This window comes from Salmo salar, chromosome ssa27 (assembly GCF_905237065.1).
Source record: "Salmo salar chromosome ssa27, Ssal_v3.1, whole genome shotgun sequence".
Lineage (NCBI taxonomy): Eukaryota > Metazoa > Chordata > Actinopteri > Salmoniformes > Salmonidae > Salmo > Salmo salar.
Window position 1 is genome coordinate 34,655,388 of NC_059468.1, and position 22,645 is coordinate 34,678,032.

Sequence of the window (22,645 nt, forward strand, 5' to 3'; positions counted from 1 at the left end):
GGTTAGTGCATAATTTTAGCTGGTTTTCTGGTTTTTGTGACGCCTGTCCTTGCTAGGAAAATGGCTGTGTGCTTTTTCTTGTGTTGGAACTGTCCTAACATAATCTAACTTTATGCTTTCGCCATAAAGCCTTTTTGAAATCGGACAATGTGGTTACATTAAGGAGACGTGTACCTTTAAAATGGTGTAAAATAGTCGTATGTTTGAGAACTTTGAATTATGACATTTTGTGGTTTTGAAATTGGCACTCTGATTTTTCACTGGCTGTTGAATAGTGTGAACCGTGGGTGGGACGCTAGCGTCTAATTTGACAGACTCCAGAGACATGGGACTTATTAGACAGACACCAGAGACATGGGACTTATTAGACAGTCCAGAGACAGGGGATTATTAGGGACTTATTAGACAGACTCCAGAGACATGGGTCTTGTTAGGCACTCCAGAGACATGGGACTAATTAGACAGTCCAGAGACAGGGGACTTAATAGACACACACCAGAGACATGGGTCTTATTAGACACACACCAGAGACATGGGTCTTATTAGACAGTCCAGAGACATGGGTCTCATTAGACACACACCAGAGACATGGGTATCCTATGGGCATTGATCAGGCCAGTCAGTGTACAGGTTTGCATCACAGCCAGACAAGTAACACGAAAAACAATCAAGAGGTGAATGCTTAATTAATGATGCGGGGAGGGGGGAAGGGAGAGAGAGAGAGAGGCTAAAGACTGTCTGATCTCCCAGTATGATCCAGAAAAGACAATAAAGACCAGTTGGATAGCACATAACCTGAGCATGGGGCAATTGGAAGGCAGAGGGAAGGGTATGGAAGATGCTGGAAGTTTACGGATCCACAAATGTGGGTCGTCCTAATCAGTCCAGAGACCTCATGGTGGTAGTCTGGGATTGGTTGATCAATGTGTGTGTGTCACAAAAAAAGGACCAGGCACACAGGTGGTACAGGTACCCAAAATAACCTGTCTGCCTGTCACACCAACCCTCCCCTGTGGAAACACTGACTGATCAAACCTCAGCGTATCTCTGATACATTGCTATATCATGAACATTAGACTAAATACAGAATTCTCTTTCAAATCAATCTCACAGCCAAACCAAGCCCCCAAAATGTCTGTCAGTTGAAAATGACAAAGTAGCCTGACATTTCATTTCCATGAGTGCTCCATATCTACATTCTCCATACATTTTGGGACCCAGGAGCCAAGGGTTGCTTCCCCAAAATGGCACCATATTCCCTACATAGTGTACCACTTTTGACCAGGGCCCTATGAGCTCTAGTCAAAAGTAGTGCATTAAATAAGGAATAGGCTGCCATTTGGTAGGGAGGCAGACATGCAGGCAGTTGTCAGGGACGCTAACTGACCTTTGCAGACGGGGCGGTGGTCACTCCAGGCAGCGAACACCTCGGCCACCCTCTGACAGGTGATGGTCTTAGAGCCCTGCAGCACATGGTCCTCATCACAGAGGAACTGGACGGTGGCCCCGATGCTGTTGTTGAGAGAGGGAACACACACACACACACACACACACACACACACAAAGCCTAAGTACTATATTTCTGTAATAACACAACAACGTGTGTTATTGAACTAGAAAAACCTCATACCTCAATACATCTGCAAACAATCTCATCTTTTATTTTCCTACACTTCAAAAAAATGCCTGTTTTGAGAGACCTTCGATTTGTTTGAAGCTCAAACTCATGGCTCGGGTAAGATAATTCAAAATCCTTCAGATGAAATGCTTTCAGAAACTATTCACCTTGTTCAGATTAACACAAACATGATTCAAAAAATAAAATTGCGACTCACACTGAAAGAGATTGTGTGATGTTACAGAGAAATAAGCCATAATTGAAAGGGTAAAAAGTAAGCGTGGCGCAGCGGTCTAAGGCAGTGCATCACAGTGCAAGAGGCGTCACTTCAGACCCTGGTTTGATTCCAGGCTGTATCACAACCGGCCGTGATTGGGAGTCCCATAGGGTGGCGCACAATTGTTGTCCGGGGTAGGCCGTCATTTTAAATAAGAATGTGTTCTTTAACTGACTTGCCTAGTTAAATAAAGGTTACATTAAAAAAACGTGTTATTATTGGCATCTCTTAGTTCTATTCAAATAGAATACATTCTCCAATGTCATCATCACAGCTAGACTCATCAGGGTCTGTATTCATCAAGAGTCTCAGAGTAGGAGTGCTGATCTAGGAGCAGCTTCCTCAGGTCCATTCATTAGAATCTATAAGGCTACACTGATCCTAGATTAGATCAGCACTCCTACTGGGAGATGCTTTATGACTACGGGCCCTGAGCTCAATACTGGCCTTATACGTTTTTCACCCATTGAGATGCTGCTGTCAATAATCCACAGTGAAGTGGTGTGTGTGACATTGAATGAACACTTGAAGATGAGAGGCGAGGGAGAGAAGTGAATCACATTCAGTTGGAGCGATATTAGAGGCTAGTGTCGTAATCAGGTTGAACTGTATTACTGGGCTGTGTCACGCTCATGGCACTTCCTTCATACTGATACCTGAGTACCTTCCGTCTACAATCCATGTCCATTGACCTTCAACTGTCAATGACAGGCGATGGGGCCCTCGGAGACTATAGGATGCAGAGCTTTTTTCTTTTCTTGTGAAGGACCAATCATCTTTGCTTTACTTATCTGCCTTGTCTAGGAATATAAATAACTCAGAAATGACATAATATTTGTTTTCTTTTTTGTTATTCTTTGTAGTTGTGGTGAGCACCATGTATGTACAGGTAACTGCCAAAGTAATGAAAAGACTTGAGTTAATGAGGGATACAAACTATATTGAAAGCAGGTGCTTCTACACAGGTGGGGTTCTTGAGTTAATTAAGCAATTAACATCCCATCATGCTTAGGGTCATGTATAAAAATGTTGGGCAGGCCATTATTTTATCTGCAATGGCTATGCCCCCATCCATAGAGTATGGGTGGTCACTGAATGGTTTGATGAGCATGAAAATTATGTAAACCATATTCCATGTCCGTCTCAGTCACCAGATCTCAACCCAATTGAACACTTATGGGAGATTTTGGAGTGGCGTCTGAGACAGCGTTTTCCAACATCATTAAAAAAAACATACAATTATGGAATTTCTTGTGGAAGAATGGTGTCGCATCCCTCCGACAGAGGTCCAGACACTTGTAGAATCTATGCCAAGTTGCATTGAAGCTGTATTGGTGACTCGTGGTGGCCCAACACCCTATTAAGACACTTTATGTTGGTGTTTCCTTTTGGCAGATACCTGTATAAGCCACCTGAGAGGTGCGTAGGGTTCCCAAAATTCCCAGGATCTGCAGAAAACCTGGTTGGTGAAGATTTCCTGCTAATTACCTTCTGATTCATGGAATCTTCCAAATGGGATTTCTGGGAAACCTGGGAATTTGGGAAAGTTACAGGAATTTTGCAATCGTAGAGGTGCCCTGACACAGCCTGTACAAAACCAGTGTCCTAACACAGCCTGTACAAAACCAGTGTCCTGACACAGCCTGTACAAAACCAGTGTCCTGCCTCTCCGGGCCCAGTGGGTGGTGCGATGTTAGTAAGGGTCCATTCTTCACCCCAACATGACCTACCTAAAGTCAGAGTTTCTCCGGGCCCAGTGGGTGGTGCGATGTTAGTAAGGGTCCATTCTTCACCCCAACATGACCTACCTAAAGCCTGAGCCCATCCTCTTGCCGTTCTCTGGCTCCCCCGGGTCGGGACAAGAGTTGGACGCCTGCTTGATGCCCCCCTCATTCACTGGACAGGGGGAGATAAGAGCAGAGCATTATGACATATACAGGAGAGCAGTCAGAGGGCCAGAGAAAGAGGACAAGGGGTTCTATCTCATGCTGGCCCTGTGCCTCTGTTCTTAAACAATAATCACCACACCAACACTTAGCATGTACATGGTCTTAGATGAACAGCAAGATGGTGGAGGAGAAGCGACGCTGAGAGGACAGTAGACTTACATGGACCATCTAGATTCTAGAATATGGCACTGGTTTCTCTGGGATATCATGTTAATTATAGCTAAATATTCATGCACTACGTTCGTCACATCCCACTGGACACACACTGGTTGAACCAATGTGGAATAGACATTGAATTGACATCTGTGCCTAGTGGGATACTACATTTCAATATTCCAATAAGAATGAAAGGGCATGGTAATTCATAGGAATGTAGGGTTTTTGAAAGGTTAGACGTTTAGATACTGTTGCTCTGCATGGATGAATAAGGTGAACCCTATCCTCTTCACTGACCAGTGACTCTATGGTACTCTCGCTATGTGCTGAGTACATTGGAGCTGGACGTGCTTGTAGGAAATGAGGTAAGAGCAGCATTGACCTTAGCATCCATGGAGTTTCATGTTTTATTAATGTACTTTCATTTTTCTCCTCTGAGCTTTACGACTGTTGTGGTGGTGGTGGTCACGGGCCTTGTGGGTGACATGAGGATGATTCATTTGGATCACTTTCCATCTGAGGCTGAGAGTGGAGTGTCAGTTTTCATTTTCCCTGTGACTGAACCCCACTCACACCATGGGCCATTAACGTTCTCCACTCACCCTGGTCTGACTAGAGGGAGAGGAAAGGAGGGGAGAGGGAGAGGAGGGAGAGGAGAGGTATTTTGGTATTTTATTAGGATCCCCATTAGCTGTTGTGAAAGAACACAGAACATGACATAATACAGAATATTAAAAGAGGAGAGGAGAAGAGAGAGAGAAGAGTGGGAGGAGAGCGGGAGAGGAGTGGGAGAGGAGTGGGAGAGGAGAGGGAGAGGAGTGGGAGGAGAGAGAGGGAGGAGTGGGAGAGGAGTGGGAGAGGGAGAGGAGAGGGAGAGGAGTGGGAGGAGAGAGGGAGAGGAGTGGGAGAGGGAGAGGAGAGGAGTGGAAGGAGAGAGGGAGAGGAGTTGGAGAGGGAGAGGAGTGGGAGGAGAGAGGGAGAGGGAGAGGAGTGGGAGAGGGAGAGGAGTGGGAGAGGGAGAGGGAGAGGGAGAGGAGAGGAGTGGGACAGGAGAGGGAGAGGGAGAGGGAGGAGAGAGGAAGCGGAGTGGGAGAGGAGTGGGAGAGGGAGAGGAGAAGAGTGGGATGAGAGAGGGAGAGGAGTGGGTGAGGGAGAGCAGATGAGTGGGAGAGGGGGCGGAGAGAGGAAGAGGAGTTGGAGGAGCGAGGGAGAGGAGTGGGAGAGGAGTGGGAGAGGAGAGGAGTGGGAGGAGAAAGGGAGAGGAGTTGGAAAGGGAGAGGAGTTGGAGAAGGAGAGGAGTGGGAGGCGAGAGGGAGAGGAGTGGGAGAGGAGAGGAGTTGTAGAGGGAGAGGAGTGGGAGGAGAGAGGGAGAGGAGTGGGATAGGAGAGGGAGAGGGAGAGGAGTGGGACAGAGAGAGGAGAGGAATGTGATGAGAGAGGGAGAGGAGTGGGACAGGGAGAGGAGAGAAGGGGGAGGAAAAAGGGAGGAGAAGGGAGGAGAGGAGAGGAGAGGAATGTGATGAGAGAGGGAGAGGAGTGGGACAGGGAGAGGAGAGAAGGGGGAGGAAAAAGGGAGGAGAAGGGAGGAGAGGAGAGGAGAGGAGAGGAGAGGAGAGGAGAGGAGAGGAGAGGAGAGAAGAGGGGAGGAGGGGAGAGGAGAGAAGAGAGAAGAGGGAAGAGACAGGGAGTAGAGGGAGAGGAAAAGGGGAGGAGAGAAGAGATGAGAGAAGAGGGAAGAGGAGAGGAGAGAATAGAGAAGAGGGAAGAGAGGGAGAGAAGAGGGGAGGAGAGATGAGAGAAGACGGTAGAGGAGAGGAGAGAAGAGAGAAGAGAGAAGAGGAAAGAGGAGAGAAGAGAGAAGAGGGAAGAGGGAAGAGAGGGAGAGAAGAGGGGAGGAGAGATGAGAGAAGAGGGTAGAGGAGAGGAGAGATGAGAGAAGAGGGTACAGGAGAGGAGAGATGAGAGAAGAGGGTAGAGGAGAAGAGAGAAGAGGGTAGAGGAGAGAAGAGAGAAGAGAGAAGAGGAGAGATGAGAGAAGAGGGTAGAGGAGAAGAGAGAAGAGGGTAGAGGAGAGGAGAGAAGAGAGAAGAGGAGAGATGAGAGAAGCGGGAAGAGGAGAGAAGAGAGAAGAGGGAAGAGGAGAGAAGAAGGAAGAGAGGGAGAGAAGAGGGGAGGAGAGAAGAGATGAGAGAAGAGGGGAGAAGAGAGAAGAGAGAAGAGAGAAGAGAGAAGAGAGAAGAGGGAAGAGGAGAGAAGTGAGAAGAGGAAAGAGGAGAGAGAGGGAGAGGGGAGGAGAGGAGAGAAGAGAAGAGAGAAGAGGGAAGAGGAGAGAAGAGAGAAGAGGGAAGAAAGGGAAAGAAGAGGGGAGGAGGGGAGAGGAGAGAAGAGAGAAGAGAGAAGAGGGAAGAGAGGGAGAGAAGAGGGAGAGAAAGAAGCAGGGCTAGTGTCTACACCAAGCTGTCTGACCATGCATCTCAATGTTTTACAGTTGTTTATGACTTTCAGATAGAATGTGCATTTTAATTAAATTAGTATCGCTGTGATAAAGACTATGGTCCTGAGGGGTTGGAAGTATTTTGTATTCTTTTTGAAGTTCAGGTTAATATTAAAACCGTAGTCAAACTGAATTACCATTTTGTGTTGCTCGCTAAGCAACCTCTTCGTAAGAGACATGTATACTACCAACACAGGGACATCTCTGTCAATAGAAAACCATGTCCATTCACATCTCCTTCCCAAAATAGCTCTATGGCGTAATGACAAGCATACTCAAGTCTTGCCACACTTAGTTTTCCTAACAGGTCTTCTAGGATGTTCTTCCAGCTGTCCTGTCCTCTCTATCTCTATCTGCACAGATGTTGTCCATTACTATTGATGTGTCTATGTGGCATGACATGAACACTCCGCTGAGTGCTGATCCTCCGATCCGCCAGTCCTAGCTCCATCTCTGGGTCTTGTTTATCTGCTGCCTAATGGGGGATGCCAGTACATAGGGTCAGAAAGCAGATAGCTAGCTTGCATAATTCATAATGATGGTGAATTAGATGGGTGATCAGTGGCTGGGTCTACGACACAATGGCATGTGTTCCAGATGGCATTCCACTCCCTATATCAGGGGTCTCCAACCTTTTCTAGCATAAAAGCTACTTTTCAAAATGTAAACAGCGAGCTACTCATTTTTTTTCAAGCTTTCAAATAGGCACATTCTTCTCTTCCCCATGTCCTTAGTGTACAATATACAGTGTACCTGGTAAAATAATGGTTAATAAACGAGTCTAGATGACTCTAAATGGGGCCCTATAACTGTTTTCTCCGTTTTATTTTTCCTGGATTTATATTTTTAGTTTTGTTTTTAACTCTCAAAATTACAATTGTTCACAGATAAAAAAAACTATATATGTTGTTCTGAGTCCATGACAACGCTTAAATCACCTACTTTTTGGTCTAGAAGAAAACTAACACATTTAAATTTTTGAGTGTAATTCCCCTTTAATTGCACATCTAGCCCTTTAATTGCGCATCTGGCTCTTTAAATGCTTCTGGCCCTTTAATTGCGCATCTACCAGAGAGGAATGTGCCGGTCTAGTGATGGTTCTGTACTGGTGCTGCTCATTTTATGGGAAAGTTTGCAAATAAAAAATAATCAAAACAAATGATTTACTTACTCATTGTATACTTCTGCCAGGTAAGCCTACTTTGCAGTTATTATTTAATTGAGAAGCTTTTGGGGAAATTATTTCTGTCAATATACAAAATGGTTATCACATCATCTGGCTACACATGGAGTAACAGACAAACACGCCCACCACACAGACAGACAGGGACAATATTGCTGGAAATTAATTGGCAGATATTGTGTTAGATTTGGGCTTTTTTAAGCCAATAGTGGCTAACCCGGGGTGGGATGATATCAATGTTGCATTGATTAGATAGTAGCCGGGAACTTAAGGTGTCTGATACTTGTGAGATTTGTTTATGACATTATGCGGTGGAAAACAAAGAATTGCATTTACTTTCAGAATTGTTTGGCGAACTACTCATATGTGGGCTGCGAGCTACTGGTAGCTCACGATCGACCTGTTGGAGACACCTGCCCTATATAGTGCACTACTTTTAACTAGAACCCTCTGGGCACTGAGTCCTATGCGCCCTGATCAATAGTAGTGCACCACATAGGAAATAGGATGACATTTGGAATGTACACAATATCCTGATTCTTGATTCCTGATTCCTGATTCCTATATAATTTCTGTTGGGTTCAGTACGAGGAGCACGTCATGTTCGGATGAAGACAGGAACCAATAGGACAGAAGGAGGAACGGAGGGAGCACACAAGCATTTAATAGAAGAGAGATAGATCCATGGCACTTTAATGTTCAGGGACTGTAATGAAATGGACCCCAAGACCATAAAACAGCCTCAAAACGTCAGCTGGGGAGCAGTTAGAAAATGTGTCTTCAGAAATGCAGTAGGGCTTATCTTGAAAAACAGTGAAAAGGGTCTTATACAACCCATGTTGTTTTAATACATATTGAAAGGGATTTTTCAGATTTTTGTTTTAAACAAATAGTGAGGTAGGATGGCAGTGGAGTAAGAAAGAGATATATTATGTCAAATGGCAACAGACTGGATGATAGTGGGGTAAAATAGAGAGAGATTGTATCAGAGGGCAGTAAACTGGATTGATAGTGGAGTAAAATAGAGAGATTGTATCAGAGGGCAGTAAACTGGATTGATAGTGGGGTAAGATAGTGAGAGATTGTATCAGAGGGCAGTAAACTGGGTTGATAGTGGGGTAAGATAGTGAGAGATTGTATCAGGATTCAAAACTAATGTGACGTGCAGCGAATAGACCAGCCAGGCAACACCAGATGGTTATTTTTGAAACAGTATATCCATTTGACATACACAAAACAAAAACAAAAATGGGGGAAAAAATGATGGTAAAATGCACGAATATGCAATGAGTCGCACAGAACAAGAATGAAAAAAACAAGTACTTGATAGAATGTGCATCACTGGAAAACAATGTTTCTCCTTGCTCAATGAGTGAATGTGGTTCTACCGGCATTCTGAAGTAGAATATGCTAAGAATCAAATCAAATAAAATCCAATTTCATTGGTCGCACATACACTACCGTTCAAAAGTTTGGGGTCATATAGAAATGTCCTTGTTTTTGAAAGAAAAGCACAATTTTGTCCATTAAAATAACATCAAATTGATCAGAAATACAGTGTAGACATTGTTCATGTTGTAAATGACTATTGTAGCTGGAAACGGCAGATTTTTTATGGAATATCTACATAGCCGACCAGAGGCCCATTATCAGCAAGTTCAACTGGCAGCTTAATTAAATAGCACCCGCAAAACACCAGTCTCAACATCAACAGTGAAGAGGCAACTCCAGGATGCTGGCCTTCTAGAGTTGCGGAGTTCCTCTGTCCAGTATCTGTGTTCTTTTCCCCATCTTAATCTTTTATTTTTATTGGCCAGTCTGAGATATGGCTTTTTCTTTGCAACTCTGTCGCCTCTTCACTGTTGATGTTGAGACTGGTGTTTTGCAGGTACTATTTAATGAAGCTGCCAGTTGAGGACTTGACACTCTAATGTACTTGTCCTCTTGCTCAGTTGTGCACCAGGGCCTCCCACTACTCTTTCTATTCTGGTTAGGGCCAGTTTGTGCTGTTCTGTGAAGGGAGTAGTACACAGCGTTGTACGAGATCTTACATTTCTTGGAAATTTCTCACGCATGGAATAGCCTTCATTTCTCAGAACAAGAATAGATTGACAAGTTTCAGAAGAAAGCTATTTGTTTCTGGCCATTTTAAGCCTGTAATCGAACCCACAAATGCTGATGCTCCAGATACTCAACTAGTCTAAAGAAGGCCACTTTTATTGCTTCTTTAATCAGAACGTCAGTTTTCAGCTGTGCTAACATAATTGCAAAAGGGTTTTCTAATGATCAATTAGCCTTTTAAATGATGAACTTGGATTAGCTAACACAACGTGCCATTGGAACACAGCAATGATGGTTGCTGAGGGTTGTCCCGTGTGGCTCAGTTGGTAGAGCATGGTGTTTGCAATGCTGGGGTTGTGGGTTCGATTCCCACGGGGGACCAGTACGGAGAAAACATTTACGAAATGTATGCATTCACTACTGTAAGTCGCTCTGGCTAAGAGTGTCTGCTAAATGACTAAAATATAAAATATGTAACGGGCCTATGTAGAATATATATAAAAAAATCTGCCATTTCCAGCTACAATAGTCATTTACAACATTAACAATGTCTGCACTGTATTTCTGATCAATTTTATGTTATTTTAATCAACAAAAAATGTGATTTTCTTTAAAAAACAAGGACATTTCTATGTGACTCCAAACTTTTGAACGGTAGTGTATGTATAAATACACTGCTCAAAAAAATAAAAGGAACACTTAAACAACACAATGTAACTCCAAGTCAATCACACTTCTGTGAAATCAAACTGTCCACTTAGGAAGCAACACTGATTGACAATAAATTTCACATGCTGTTGTGCAAATGGAATAGACAACAGGTGGAAATTATAGGCAATTAGCAAGACACCCCCAATAAAGGAGTGGTTCTGCTGGTGGTAACCACAGACCACTTCTCAGTTCCTATGCTTCCTGGCTGATGTTTTGGTCACTTTTGAATGCTGGCGGTGCTTTCACTCTAGTGGTCGCATGAGACGGAGTCTACAACCCACACAAGTGGCTCAGGTAGTGCAGCTCATCCAGGATGGCACATCAATGCGAGCTGTGGCAAGAAGGTTTGCTGTGTCTGTCAGCGTAGTGTCCAGAGCATGGAGGCGCTACCAGGAGACAGGCCAGTACATCAGGAGATGTGGAGGAGGCCGTAGGAGGGCAACAACCCAGCAGCAGGACCGATACCTCCGCCTTTATGCAAGGAGGAGCAGGCGGAGCACTGCCAGAGCCCTGCAAAATGACCTCCAGCAGGCCACAAATGTGCATGTGTCTGCTCAAACGGTCAGAAACAGACTCCATGAGGGTGGTATGAGGGCCCGACGTCCACTGGTGGGGGTTGTGCTTACAGCCCAACACCGTGCAGGACGTTTGGCATTTGCCAGAGAACACCAAGGTTGGCAAATTCGCCACTGGCGCCCTGTGCTCTTCACAGATGAAAGCAGGTTCACACTGAGCACATGTGACAGACGTGACAGAGTCTGGAGACGCCGTGGAGAACGTTCTGCTGCCTGCAACATCCTCCAGCATGACCGGTTTGGCGGTGGGTTAGTCATGGTGTGGGGTGGCATTTCTTTGGGGGGCCGCACAGCCCTCCATGTGCTCGCCAGAGGTAGCCTGACTGCCATTAGGTACCGAGATGAGATCCTCAGACCCCTTGTGAGACCATATGCTGGTGCGGTTGGCCCTGGGTTCCTCCTAATGCAAGACAATGCTAGACCTCATGTGGCTGGAGTGTGTCAGCAGTTCCTGCAAGAGGAAGGCATTGATGCTATGGACTGGCCCGCCCGTTCCCCAGACCTGAATCCAATTGAGCACATCTGGGACATCATGTCTCGCTCCATCCACCAACACCACGTTGCACCACAGACTGTCCAGGAGTTGGCGGATGCTTTAGTCCAGGTCTGGGAGGAGATCCCTCAGGAGACCATCTGCCACCTCATCAGGAGCATGCCCAGGCGTTGTAGGGAGGTCATACAGGCACGTGGAGGCCACACACACTACTGAGCCTCATTTTGACTTGTTACATCAAAGTTGGATCAGCCTGTAGTGTGGTTTTCCACTTTAATTTTGAGTGTGACTCCAAATCCAGACCTCCATGGGTTGATAAATTGGATTTCCATTGATTATTTTTGTGTGATTTTGTTGTCAGCACATTCAACTATGTAAAGAAAAAAGTATTTAATAAGATTATTTCTTTCATTCAGATCTAGGATGTGTTGTTTAAGTGTTCCCTTTGTTTTTTTGAGCAGTATATTTAGCAGATGTTATTGCATGTGTAGCGAAAAGCAGCATTATACTCTCTTAGTGATCCAATGTCATATTATTTATGTTATTTCACATTGAATTCTTCTTCACATGATTACAGAAGACTTGTCATAAAGGGCGACAGCATGTGTTCTTTTTACTTTGGTGTGTAGGAGTATTGGATACATATACAGTACACTGCTCTTTCCATGACAGACTGAATCCAGGTTAAAGCTATTATCCCTTGTTAAATCCACTTCAAATCAGTGTAGATGAAGGGGAGGAGACAGGTTAAAGCTATTATCCCTTGTTAAATCCACTTCAAATCAGTGTAGATGAAGGGGAGGAGAGAGGTTAAAGATGGATTTTTAAGCCTTGAGACAATTGAGACATGGATTATGTATGTTTGCCATTCAGTGGGTGAATGGGCAAGACAAATGATTTAAGTGCTTTTGAACGGGGTATGATAGTAGGTGCCAGGCACACAGGTTTGTGTCAAGAACTGTAACGTTGCTGGATTTTTCACACTCGACAGTTTCCTGTGTATATCAACAATGGTGCACCACCCAAACGACATTCAGCCAACTTGACACAACATGGGCCAGCGTCCCTGTGGACCGCTTTCGACACCTTGAAGATCCCACGCCACGACGAACTGAGGCTGTTCTGAGGGCAAAAGGGGGAGGTGCAACTCAATATTAGGAAGGTGTGCCTAATGTAGGTAATTTCATGTGTATACCGTAGGCCTATATTTAGTTGATTCCTTTGAACATTGGATATATCTGTCTAGTGCCATCTGGCCTGGTATAGGCTATGAAGTGTGATGCTCAAAGCGTGGACAAGCGTGTAAATGACTAATTGACCAAATAACAACTTTGTGAATGATTGATGATGTATGTGTTTATTAACCAGGACAAGACATTAAAAAAAGGATGTAATTTATATGCATTTCCACTATAAATGTTTAGAAGTTACTTCTTAATTATTACTGTGACTACTGTTCTACCTTTTAAGAGTATGCAACCTCTTAAAGATGACAGCTGCAAACTTTGCACTGGTGCAAAAAAACTCAGTCAATCACACCAAAAAGTGTCTTATGTACACTATGAAATCCTTACAGAGTAGGACAGAGCAGACATAACTGGATCTTTCACTGTTTCTCACTTTGACAGTGCTTTAAGAGAGCACCCGGCGCCAAGTTCAGATATTTACTATGGTCTGTCTTCTGAGTAAATGTCCGTTATCTAAAATGGTGGCGACCATAAAAACAAATCAGAATGAAGCAAACCTGCTGATGTGTAAAAGAATCAAATCAAATAGATTCATGATTATTGAAGAACATTTTAGGAACTACAGACACCAACACAAGAGAGGAGGAGGATATGCTGACACTGCTGCCTCCCTCTAGCTCAGTAAAATGCTGGAGCGAAGCTCAAAATACTTCCTGAAAGTAGTAATCAGTGTCAGCCAAGGATTTTTTTTTAAAACACCAGACAACACATTTGTCTTTTTTTTCCCAAGTCTAAAAAATATCTGTATGTAAAAAATAATAACGGTGAGAAACAGTTCCCCTTTGGGGGTGGCAGGTAGCCTAGTGGTTAGCGTGTTGGGCTAGTAACCGAAAGGTTGCTACTTTGAATCCCCGAGCTGACAAGGTAAAAATCTGTCTTTCCGCCCCTGAACAAGGCAGTTAACCCACTGTTCCTAGGCTGTCATTGTAAATAAGAATTTGTTCTTAACTGACTTGCCTAGTTAAATAAAGGTAAAAATAATAAAATAGATGGGGATTGCAATGCCTAAAAGGGTGAATCTGGGATTCTAAAACAACAAAGCATTCACCCTGCCACTTACTTTGGAAAATCAGTCATGTAAAATAAAAAAAAATGATATGTAAGGAGCCCAGATTGCCTATTTAAACATTGAATAATTGTAGAGCACACAAGAGCAGGATCATCTATCTATGGCTAATGTCTTAACATTATGACTATCAATGTTATCTTTCAATGCCTATCAATGTTATCTTTCAATGCCTATCAATGTTATCTTTAATGCCTATCAATGTTATCTTTCAATGCCTATCAATGTTATCTTTCAATGCCTATCAATGTTATCTTTCAATGCCTATCAATGTTATCTTTCAATGCCTATCAATGTTATCTTTCAATGCCTATCAATGTTATCTTTCAATGCCTATCAATGTTATCTTTCAATGCCTATCAATGTTATCTTTCAATGCCTATCAATGTTATCTTTCAATGCCTATCAATGTTATCTTTCAATGCCTATCAATGTTATCTTTCAATGCCTATCAATGTTATCTTTCAATGTCTATCAATGTTATCTTTCAATGCCTATCAATGCTATTTTTCTCCTACGATTTCACCACAACAGGGCCAAAAGAAAACAGTGATAATTAAGAAATGGCAGGAGAATAGTTCCTGGGTCTCTCCTATGATGGATGAGGCATATGGCACAAGATAAACAGAGGGAGAGACAGATTTTCTCCTTGATGGGTCAACCAACTGTCATTACGGTTCCATCACGGCCTAAACATGTTGGCTTCAGTGGATACAGAGGGCCATTCAGGACTATTCTACCCTGGCTGCATCCCAAATGACACCCTATTCCCTATGTAGAGCACAACTTACGGTCCCTGGTCAAAAGTAGTGCACTATATAGGAAATAATGTACCATTTGGGGCTCAACCTTCTCTGTATAAGCTTCAGTGTTGGGACGCCAGCTTCCTGCTTCCACCATCCATCACACTGGAAAGCGGTTTGAAAACGACAGGCGTCACCACATGAAATTTGAGGTCATTTCGGCGAACTCCATCGAGTCCCTTCACCACCGGAGCAGTTTGTCTGCTATGTTTAGAGACGTTGCCTCTTATTTCGACAGAGTCTAGTGAAGTGTGAAACCCAAGGGGGTTTGAGCCTTAGCACCACACTTAGTCAGGCTGCCAATGAGCAGTCAGCCACACGTGCACGCAAGCGCACACACACACACGCGCGCACACACACACACACACACACACACACACACACACACACACACACACACACACACACACACACACACACACACACACACACACACACACACACACACACACACACACACACACACACACAGCCACCTCACCTGTTCCACATTCCCATCCAGTCTCTGTCCTGTCACACGTTTCACTGTGCAATCATTTTATAATTATCAGACAGACTTCAGAAACTGTGTACAACATGAACAAACCATGCAGAAAGGCTCCCTACGGTTCCAGTTCTGATCACACTGCCTGCTTTGTTGATGACTTGATTTGGAGTGAGTGGGAGTCCTTCTCCTGCAATTCACTTGATTTTCTAGTTATTCCAGAGTACCTCTAGGAAGCCCTATAGACTGCAGTATTTTTTGGAAGGCCTGCAGCTTGGTGGTGTGCCACAGATGGGCCATTGTGATGTTGCTAACTGGGTATACATGTAAGAACACTTATTCAGTCCATAGGTTGGTACAGTATGTTAATACACCACAGTCTTTATTTTGTCTGTATACTCACTATGTGTATAATATTGATGTAAATGAAAGATAAGTAGCATCGGAGAACTGTGTTTTATTCTTTGGGGCTTTCTCAGTTTTGTCATATTTGTATAAATTCATAAATATAGCAGTCTCTGTGAATACATTCAAATGGTTGTTCATGCTCTCTTGACGTTCTGGGACACTAATGCGGATTTAATAACATGCAATATGGCACAGCTCACAAAACGCACACAAACATACAAACTAACATGCAGCACTGACATGCACACATGCCCGAAGAGAACAGCGAGGACTACAAACATGCCTAAAGAGGACAGCGAGGACTACAAACATGCCTAAAGAGGACAGCGAGGACTACAAACATGCCTAAAGAGAACAGCGAGGACTACAAACATGCCTAAAGAGGACAGCGAGGACTACAAACATGCCTAAAGAGGACAGCGAGGACTACAAACATGCCTAAAGAGAACAGCGAGGACTACAAACATGCCTAAAGAGGACAGCGAGGACTACAAACATGCCTAAAGAGGACAGCGAGGACTACAAACATGCCTAAAGAGGACAGCGAGGACTACAAACATGCCTAAAGAGAACAGCGAGGACTACAAACATGCCTAAAGAGAACAGCGAGGACTACGCAAATCCTGGTGGAGGTTTTCTTACTATTTCATACAAAATTGCTGGGCCAATTGTGCGCCGCCCTATGGGACTTTCGGTCACGGCCGGTTGTGACACAGCCTGGGATCAAACCCAGGTCTGTGTTGACACCTCAAGCACTGCGATGCATTGCCTTAAACCGCAGTGCACCACTTGGGAGGCCCCACATTTGACTTTTTAAATATATTTTGAATATGCAAAGATCCATCTTCCTGACATGAGACAACTTGATCTCCCTATGAATCATAACTACGTTACACAGCTGATTAGAAGTCAACTACGTCGTCTTTCGCCACTCTGCACAGTATTAGTTTATCAAGTCGACAAAAACAAATCTGTCCATTTGTGAAGAGCCTTTGTTCAGTGTAGATGGACAATCAGTAACGTAGAAGACGTGGACAACGTTCATCGTATGGACGACAATGTAAAGCACACAGACTCAGCTAATTGTTTTCAGATAAATAAAAGTTAATGCATTCATTAATCGTAAAATGTATATATCTTAGCTAACGTTGAAATGCTCTTGAGCATGCCAAGTTCGTTCATGACAGTTAACCATTCCCCATGTCTTGTCAGTCAAATCAGAAGTGTCATTGACTAGATATGTGCCGTTATCTAAGTCTTAAAAAACCTGCACACGTCAATGATATGCACTTTATTCCAGAGGATTCCACCAATTTCAGATGCTTCCCGGGTAAGGTTTTTTTTTTTCTTCCCATTGTCTGGGGAGTTTGCTCCCCGATTCGATAATATGGGAAATTGCATCGACTAACCACTTTATATTACGTAGGCTACACCTTGGAACAAGCTTTAAGTGATATCGACTCACACACATGCACAATAGGGCCCGAGCTCACAGTCTATTATTCACCAGAACGCTATGAACAGTCATTAATCATTAGTCTTTGTATCCACACAAACAGCTAATATAACGTGACTCCAGCATTTCTGCTGTTCTCTGTCGCCTCTGACACACACATGACTTGATAGCATCACAGCTGAGCTATGGGTTTGTTGTGAGGTCAGTAACGTTAACGTAGTGATATACGGTGCTAAAATACACCTTGCATTCTACTGTGACACAGACGGTGCAACCTAGGATGCTGCTGAGAAGGGTATCTATTGTTTTATACAGTCCTCGTAACACAGAGAATGTCCTCGTAACACAGAGAATGTCCTCGTAACACAGAGAATGTCCTCGTAACACAGAGAATGTCCTCGTAACACAGAGAATGTCCTCGTAACACAGAAAATGTCCTCATAACACAGATAATGTCCTCATAACACAGTTGACACACAAACAATAATGGAGATTCACAAAGAGTTATACAAAATCAAAGCTTGCTTTGATTGGTTGTGCACATCTCTCTTAATTCAGCCTAAGGGTCAGCAAATAAAAATTAGGAACAATTGCTTCACCTGGCTAGTCCGCCATAGTGCCCTGCTAAACCAAATAGAATGTGTGTTATTGCTTGTGGAATATCTTCTTGACGGCATGAAGCCAATCATTTGGATTTTGGATGGAGGTGTAACTCCAGGATTGCACACTAACTCAGTGGTCTTGTGGTTCATGCCTACCCTGAGATTAGGAGGTTGTGGATTCGATCCCCGGTCGAGTCATCCCAAAGACTTAAACATTTTTACCAAATGCCTCTCTTCTTGGCACTCAGCATTAACGAGATGGATTGGGGACAATGCCCTGCGATAGACTAGTGTCCTGTCCAGGGGGTGTAGTTGTACATCAAGCTGCCTCACACTACAGAAATAGGAGATAGACAAGTGTCCTGTCCAGAGGGTGTACTTGTACATCAACCTGCCTCATGTAACTGGCTCGGACAAGGCTACCTTTAACCTCCAGGATTGCACAGTGCATATTTGCCATAATATACATTTTCATTCAGCACAAGGCCATTGGTTATTGATTCAAGGCATGATGGGTGGGTTGGGGGACTTATCATGCATTCAACATCAGCAGGTTACGATGTCCAAACAAAGCCATTACTAAATGACTGAAAACATGAAACACATCAACAAACAAACACTTACAAGCACGCACAGGAAAACAGAAATCACAGATTTACCATAACAGAGTAACAAAGGTAGACTCACAGATAGAAAACTTGTTGCTGTTGTCTTTGCCTGGGAATAATTTTACTCCTCTAGATTTAAAGTCTACGGACCTTTTCACTAGTTAAAGGGAAAACAAAAACATGAAATCAGGTGAAACAGGTGAAACAGTTTCCAAATAAACCGATCAGCATTGAAAACCAAGAAACCCATCCTCCAAGCTTATGGAGAAGAGCACAAATCATAGCAGCAGCAGGTAACAATAGTCAAAGTATCTTAGCAACAGAAAAAAAGAAAGAATGTGAAGAGATAAAATAGGCAAGAGCAAAAAGAAGAGGAGAAGAAAGATATTATTATTATATAAGTAGCGTACAGGGCTTCTGTTCATTTGTCAACCTTGAAATGATTGGGGGGTTTTGCAGGACAGCAGACCAGAATGTAGAACAGCCGATATGGATCAGCCTTTAGCCACAATCCCCAGAGGAGTCTCCAGGGCAGGGGCGGCTGTCAAGGGTTTTTTCAGCAACAGAATGGCCGATTTGTTATGCCGCAGAACGGCACGCTGGGACATGACAGTGCAGGCGTTAGCTCACACACACACACACACACACACACACACACACACACACACACACACACACACACACACACACACACACACACACACACACACACACACACACACATTCGTACATACACACACCCACACAGAAACAAACGCACGTACACACACACACACACATCCTGAGCAATTGGAGGATTTTCAGGTGTTGTGCTAACATCAGATGTTCATGTAAATGTATCCCCAATATCTTAGTTGAACAGAAGCCCTGAGAAGAATGACAAGCTTAATAATAATAATAATATTAATAATAACAGTAATAATAATAATACTGTGATCACATTCAACATGTGTGTAAAAACATCAATCATGATAAATGTTTTATTTTCTGTTTTCCAAAAAGAAACCTTAAAAAAAAAACATCTGTTGTCAGAACATATTTAATGCTTTTGTTCAGAAAGTGATCATAGATTCACTGTCAGATATAAAATGGGATAATGAAGGATTATATTGGGGTTTGGAAAAAAGCAAGTGGCATTGTGTGAGACTGTGGAGTTGCTCTCTCTCTCTCTCTCTCTCTCTCTCTCTCTCTCTCTCTCTCTCTCTCTCTCTCTCTCTCTCTCTCTCTCTCTCTCTCTCTTCTAATTTGTGTATTTGAGAGCAACCCTCACAGCCTTACAAAGAGCACATTTAACACAGAAGGGTACACTCACACATTGACATAGGACTCACTGATTCAGCATTTCCTTAAAAAAATATGACAATATGCTGTATATTGGTTTAAAAAAAATATTAAAATAGGGCTTCATCATTGTTAACACGTTGCTCAAAATATGAAGGTTGGGTTGAAACTCATAAGGCTATGTTAGTGTTAGACCTTCAGTTCAGGATTAACTGAATGACAGAGAATGAGACGTTTTTTTGACAACTCCCAGTTGTCCTTCAGGATATTGACATACAGTGGAGGTGGATAAGGTAGAACATGTTTGCCCACTCTTACACAAGGAAAGATTCCTGTAATCCATGGCATCAAAATCAACATCTCAAACTTTCAGACATCAAAGGTTGTGTAGTTAGGATGATGAGCAGGCCAACTCATTATGAAAGAGCGTAGTTAGGATGATGAGCAGACCAACTCATTATGAAAGAGCGTAGTTAGGATGATGAGCAGACCAACTCATTATGAAAGAGCATAGTTAGGATGATGAGCAGGCCAACTCATTATGAAAGAGCGTAGTTAGGATGATGAGCAGACCAACTCATTATGAAAGAGCGTAGTTAGGATGATGAGCAGGCCAACTCATTATGAAAGAGCGTAGTTAGGATGATGAGCAGGCCAACTCATTATGAAAGAGCGTAGTTAGGATGATGAGCAGACCAACTCATTATGAAAGAGCGTAGTTAGGATGATGAGCAGACCAACTCATTATGAAAGAGCGTAGTTAGGATGATGAGCAGACCAACTCATTATGAAAAAGCGTAGTTAGGATGATGAGCAGACCAACTCATTATGAAAGAGCGTAGTTAGGATGATGAGCAGACCAACTCATTATGAAAGAGCGTAGTTAGGATGATGAGCAGACCAACTCATTATGAAAGAGCGTAGTTAGGATGATGAGCAGACCAACTCATTATGAAAGAGCGTAGTTAGGATGATGAGCAGACCAACTCATTATGAAAGAGCGTAGTTAGGATGATGAGCAGACCAACTCATTATGAAAGAGCGTAGTTAGGATGATGAGCAGACCAACTCATTATGAAAGAGCGTAGTTAGGATGATGAGCAGGCCAACTCATTATGAAAGAACGTAGTTAGGATGATGAGCAGACCAACTCATTATGAAAGAGCGTAGTTAGGATGATGAGCAGACCAACTCATTATGAAAGAGCGTAGTTAGGATGATGAGCAGACCAACTCATTATGAAAGAGCGTAGTTAGGATGATGAGCAGACCAACTCATTATGAAAGAGCGTAGTTAGGATGATGAGCAGACCAACTCATTATGAAAGAGCGTAGTTAGGATGATGAGCAGACCAACTCATTATGAAAGAGCGTAGTTAGGATGATGAGCAGGCCAACTCATTATGAAAGAGCGTAGTTAGGATGATGAGCAGACCAACTCATTATGAAAGAGCGTAGTTAGGATGATGAGGAGACCAACTCATTATGAAAGAGCATTGTTAGGATGATGAGCAGACCAACTCATTATGAAAGAGCGTAGTTAGGATGATGAGCAGACCAACTCATTATGAAAGAGTGTAGAAAGTAACATTACCAGCATACCAAATATTTTCTTGATTGTCTGTTTTGAAACGTTTAAAGTAAAAAAGTGATTAAGGCATGCCATACTGTTTTTGGAATGTTGTGCATTTTAGAAATTATAGTTCGACAAATCTGCTCTGTGAGTAAAACTCTAAAATCCTATTTATGATACTAAGACACCAGACACTGTACAGTATGCTGCAAAGCTTCTGCAGACCTGTGGTTTCCAGTTACTACTTGCTCCAATGTTACATTTCCACTTGAAACTCTTCAAAAGTTCAAAGTCCCCAAAAAGTACCTAATGTCAGAAACAGTGTGTACAGCCAAGATCAACAGAAGATCACTCAAGCTGATATTATTGAATATTCATTAAGAGTGGACAGTACCTCTTCCATATTCATTAAGAGTGGACAGTACCTCTTCCATACTCATTAAGAGTGGACAGTACCTCTTCCATACTCATTAAGAGTGGACAGTACCTCTTCCATATTCATTGAGTGGACAGTACCTCTTCCATATTCATTAAGAGTGGACATTACCTCTTCCATATTCATTGAGTAGACGGTACCTCTTCCATACTCATTAAGAGTGGACGGTACCTCTTCCATATTCATTAAGAGTGGACAGTACCTCTTCCATATTCATTAAGAGTGGACAGTACCTCTTCCATATTCATTAAGAGTGGACAGTACCTCTTCCATATTCATTAAGAGTGGACAGTACCTCTTCCATATTCATTAAGAGTGGACGGTACCTCTTCCATATTCATTAAGAGTGGATGGTACCTCTTCCATATTCATTAAGAGTGGACGGTACCTCTTCCATATTCATTAAGAGTGGACGGTACCTCTTCCATATTCATTAAGAGTGGACGGTACCTCTTCCATATTCATTAAGAGTGGACAGTACCTCTTCCATATTCATTAAGAGTGGACAGTACCTCTTCCATATTCATTAAGAGTGGACGGTACCTCTTCCATATTCATTAAGAGTAGACAGTACCTCTTCCATATTCATTAAGAGTGGACAGTACCTCTTCCATATTCATTAGAGTGGACAGTACCTCTTCCATATTCATTGAGTAGACGGTACCTCTTCCATACTTATTAAGAGTGGACGGTACCTCTTCCATATTCATTAAGAGTGGACAGTACCTCTTCCATATTCATTAAGAGTGGACAGTACCTCTTCCATATTCATTAAGAGTGGACAGTACCTCTTCCATATTCATTAAGAGTGGACAGTACCTCTTCCATATTCATTGAGTGGACGGTACCTCTTCCATACTCATTAAGAATGGACGGTACCTCTTCCATATTCATTGAGTGGATGGTACCTCTTCCATACTCATTAAGAGTGGACAGTACCTCTTCCATATTCATTAAGAGTGGACAGTACCTCTTCCATATTCATTAAGAGTGGACAGAACCTCTTCCATATTCATTAAGGAAGTGGACAGGAAGTGGACAGTACAAGCAGTGCCTAACATTAATAATAGTGCAGACTTCCTCAATTATAGTTAATCTGTGAGGGATCTGCATCTTAATTAACTGTTACACTTTGACGGTCACTGATGAGCACCGCTTGAGCAGT

The 22,645-nt window shown here is 43.0% G+C and overlaps 1 protein-coding gene across 3 annotated transcripts in view; it reads right to left on the reverse strand.

Moving 5' to 3' along the window:
* LOC106588997 (CUB and sushi domain-containing protein 3) overlaps positions 1-22,645 on the reverse strand; it is a 746,396-nt gene that overhangs the window by 342,684 nt on the left and 381,067 nt on the right. For 2 of the 3 annotated variants that reach the window (XM_045709277.1, XM_014178612.2), the window contains exons 7-8: positions 3,704-3,791; positions 1,388-1,512 (exon numbers count right to left, since the gene is read on the reverse strand). In XM_045709277.1, the coding sequence (XP_045565233.1) occupies positions 1,388-1,512; positions 3,704-3,791 (213 nt within the window). Of the gene's footprint in view, positions 1-1,387; positions 1,513-3,703; positions 3,792-18,270; positions 18,349-22,645 lie in introns of all 3 variants that reach the window. The other variant, XM_014178611.2, reaches the window with a different exon arrangement.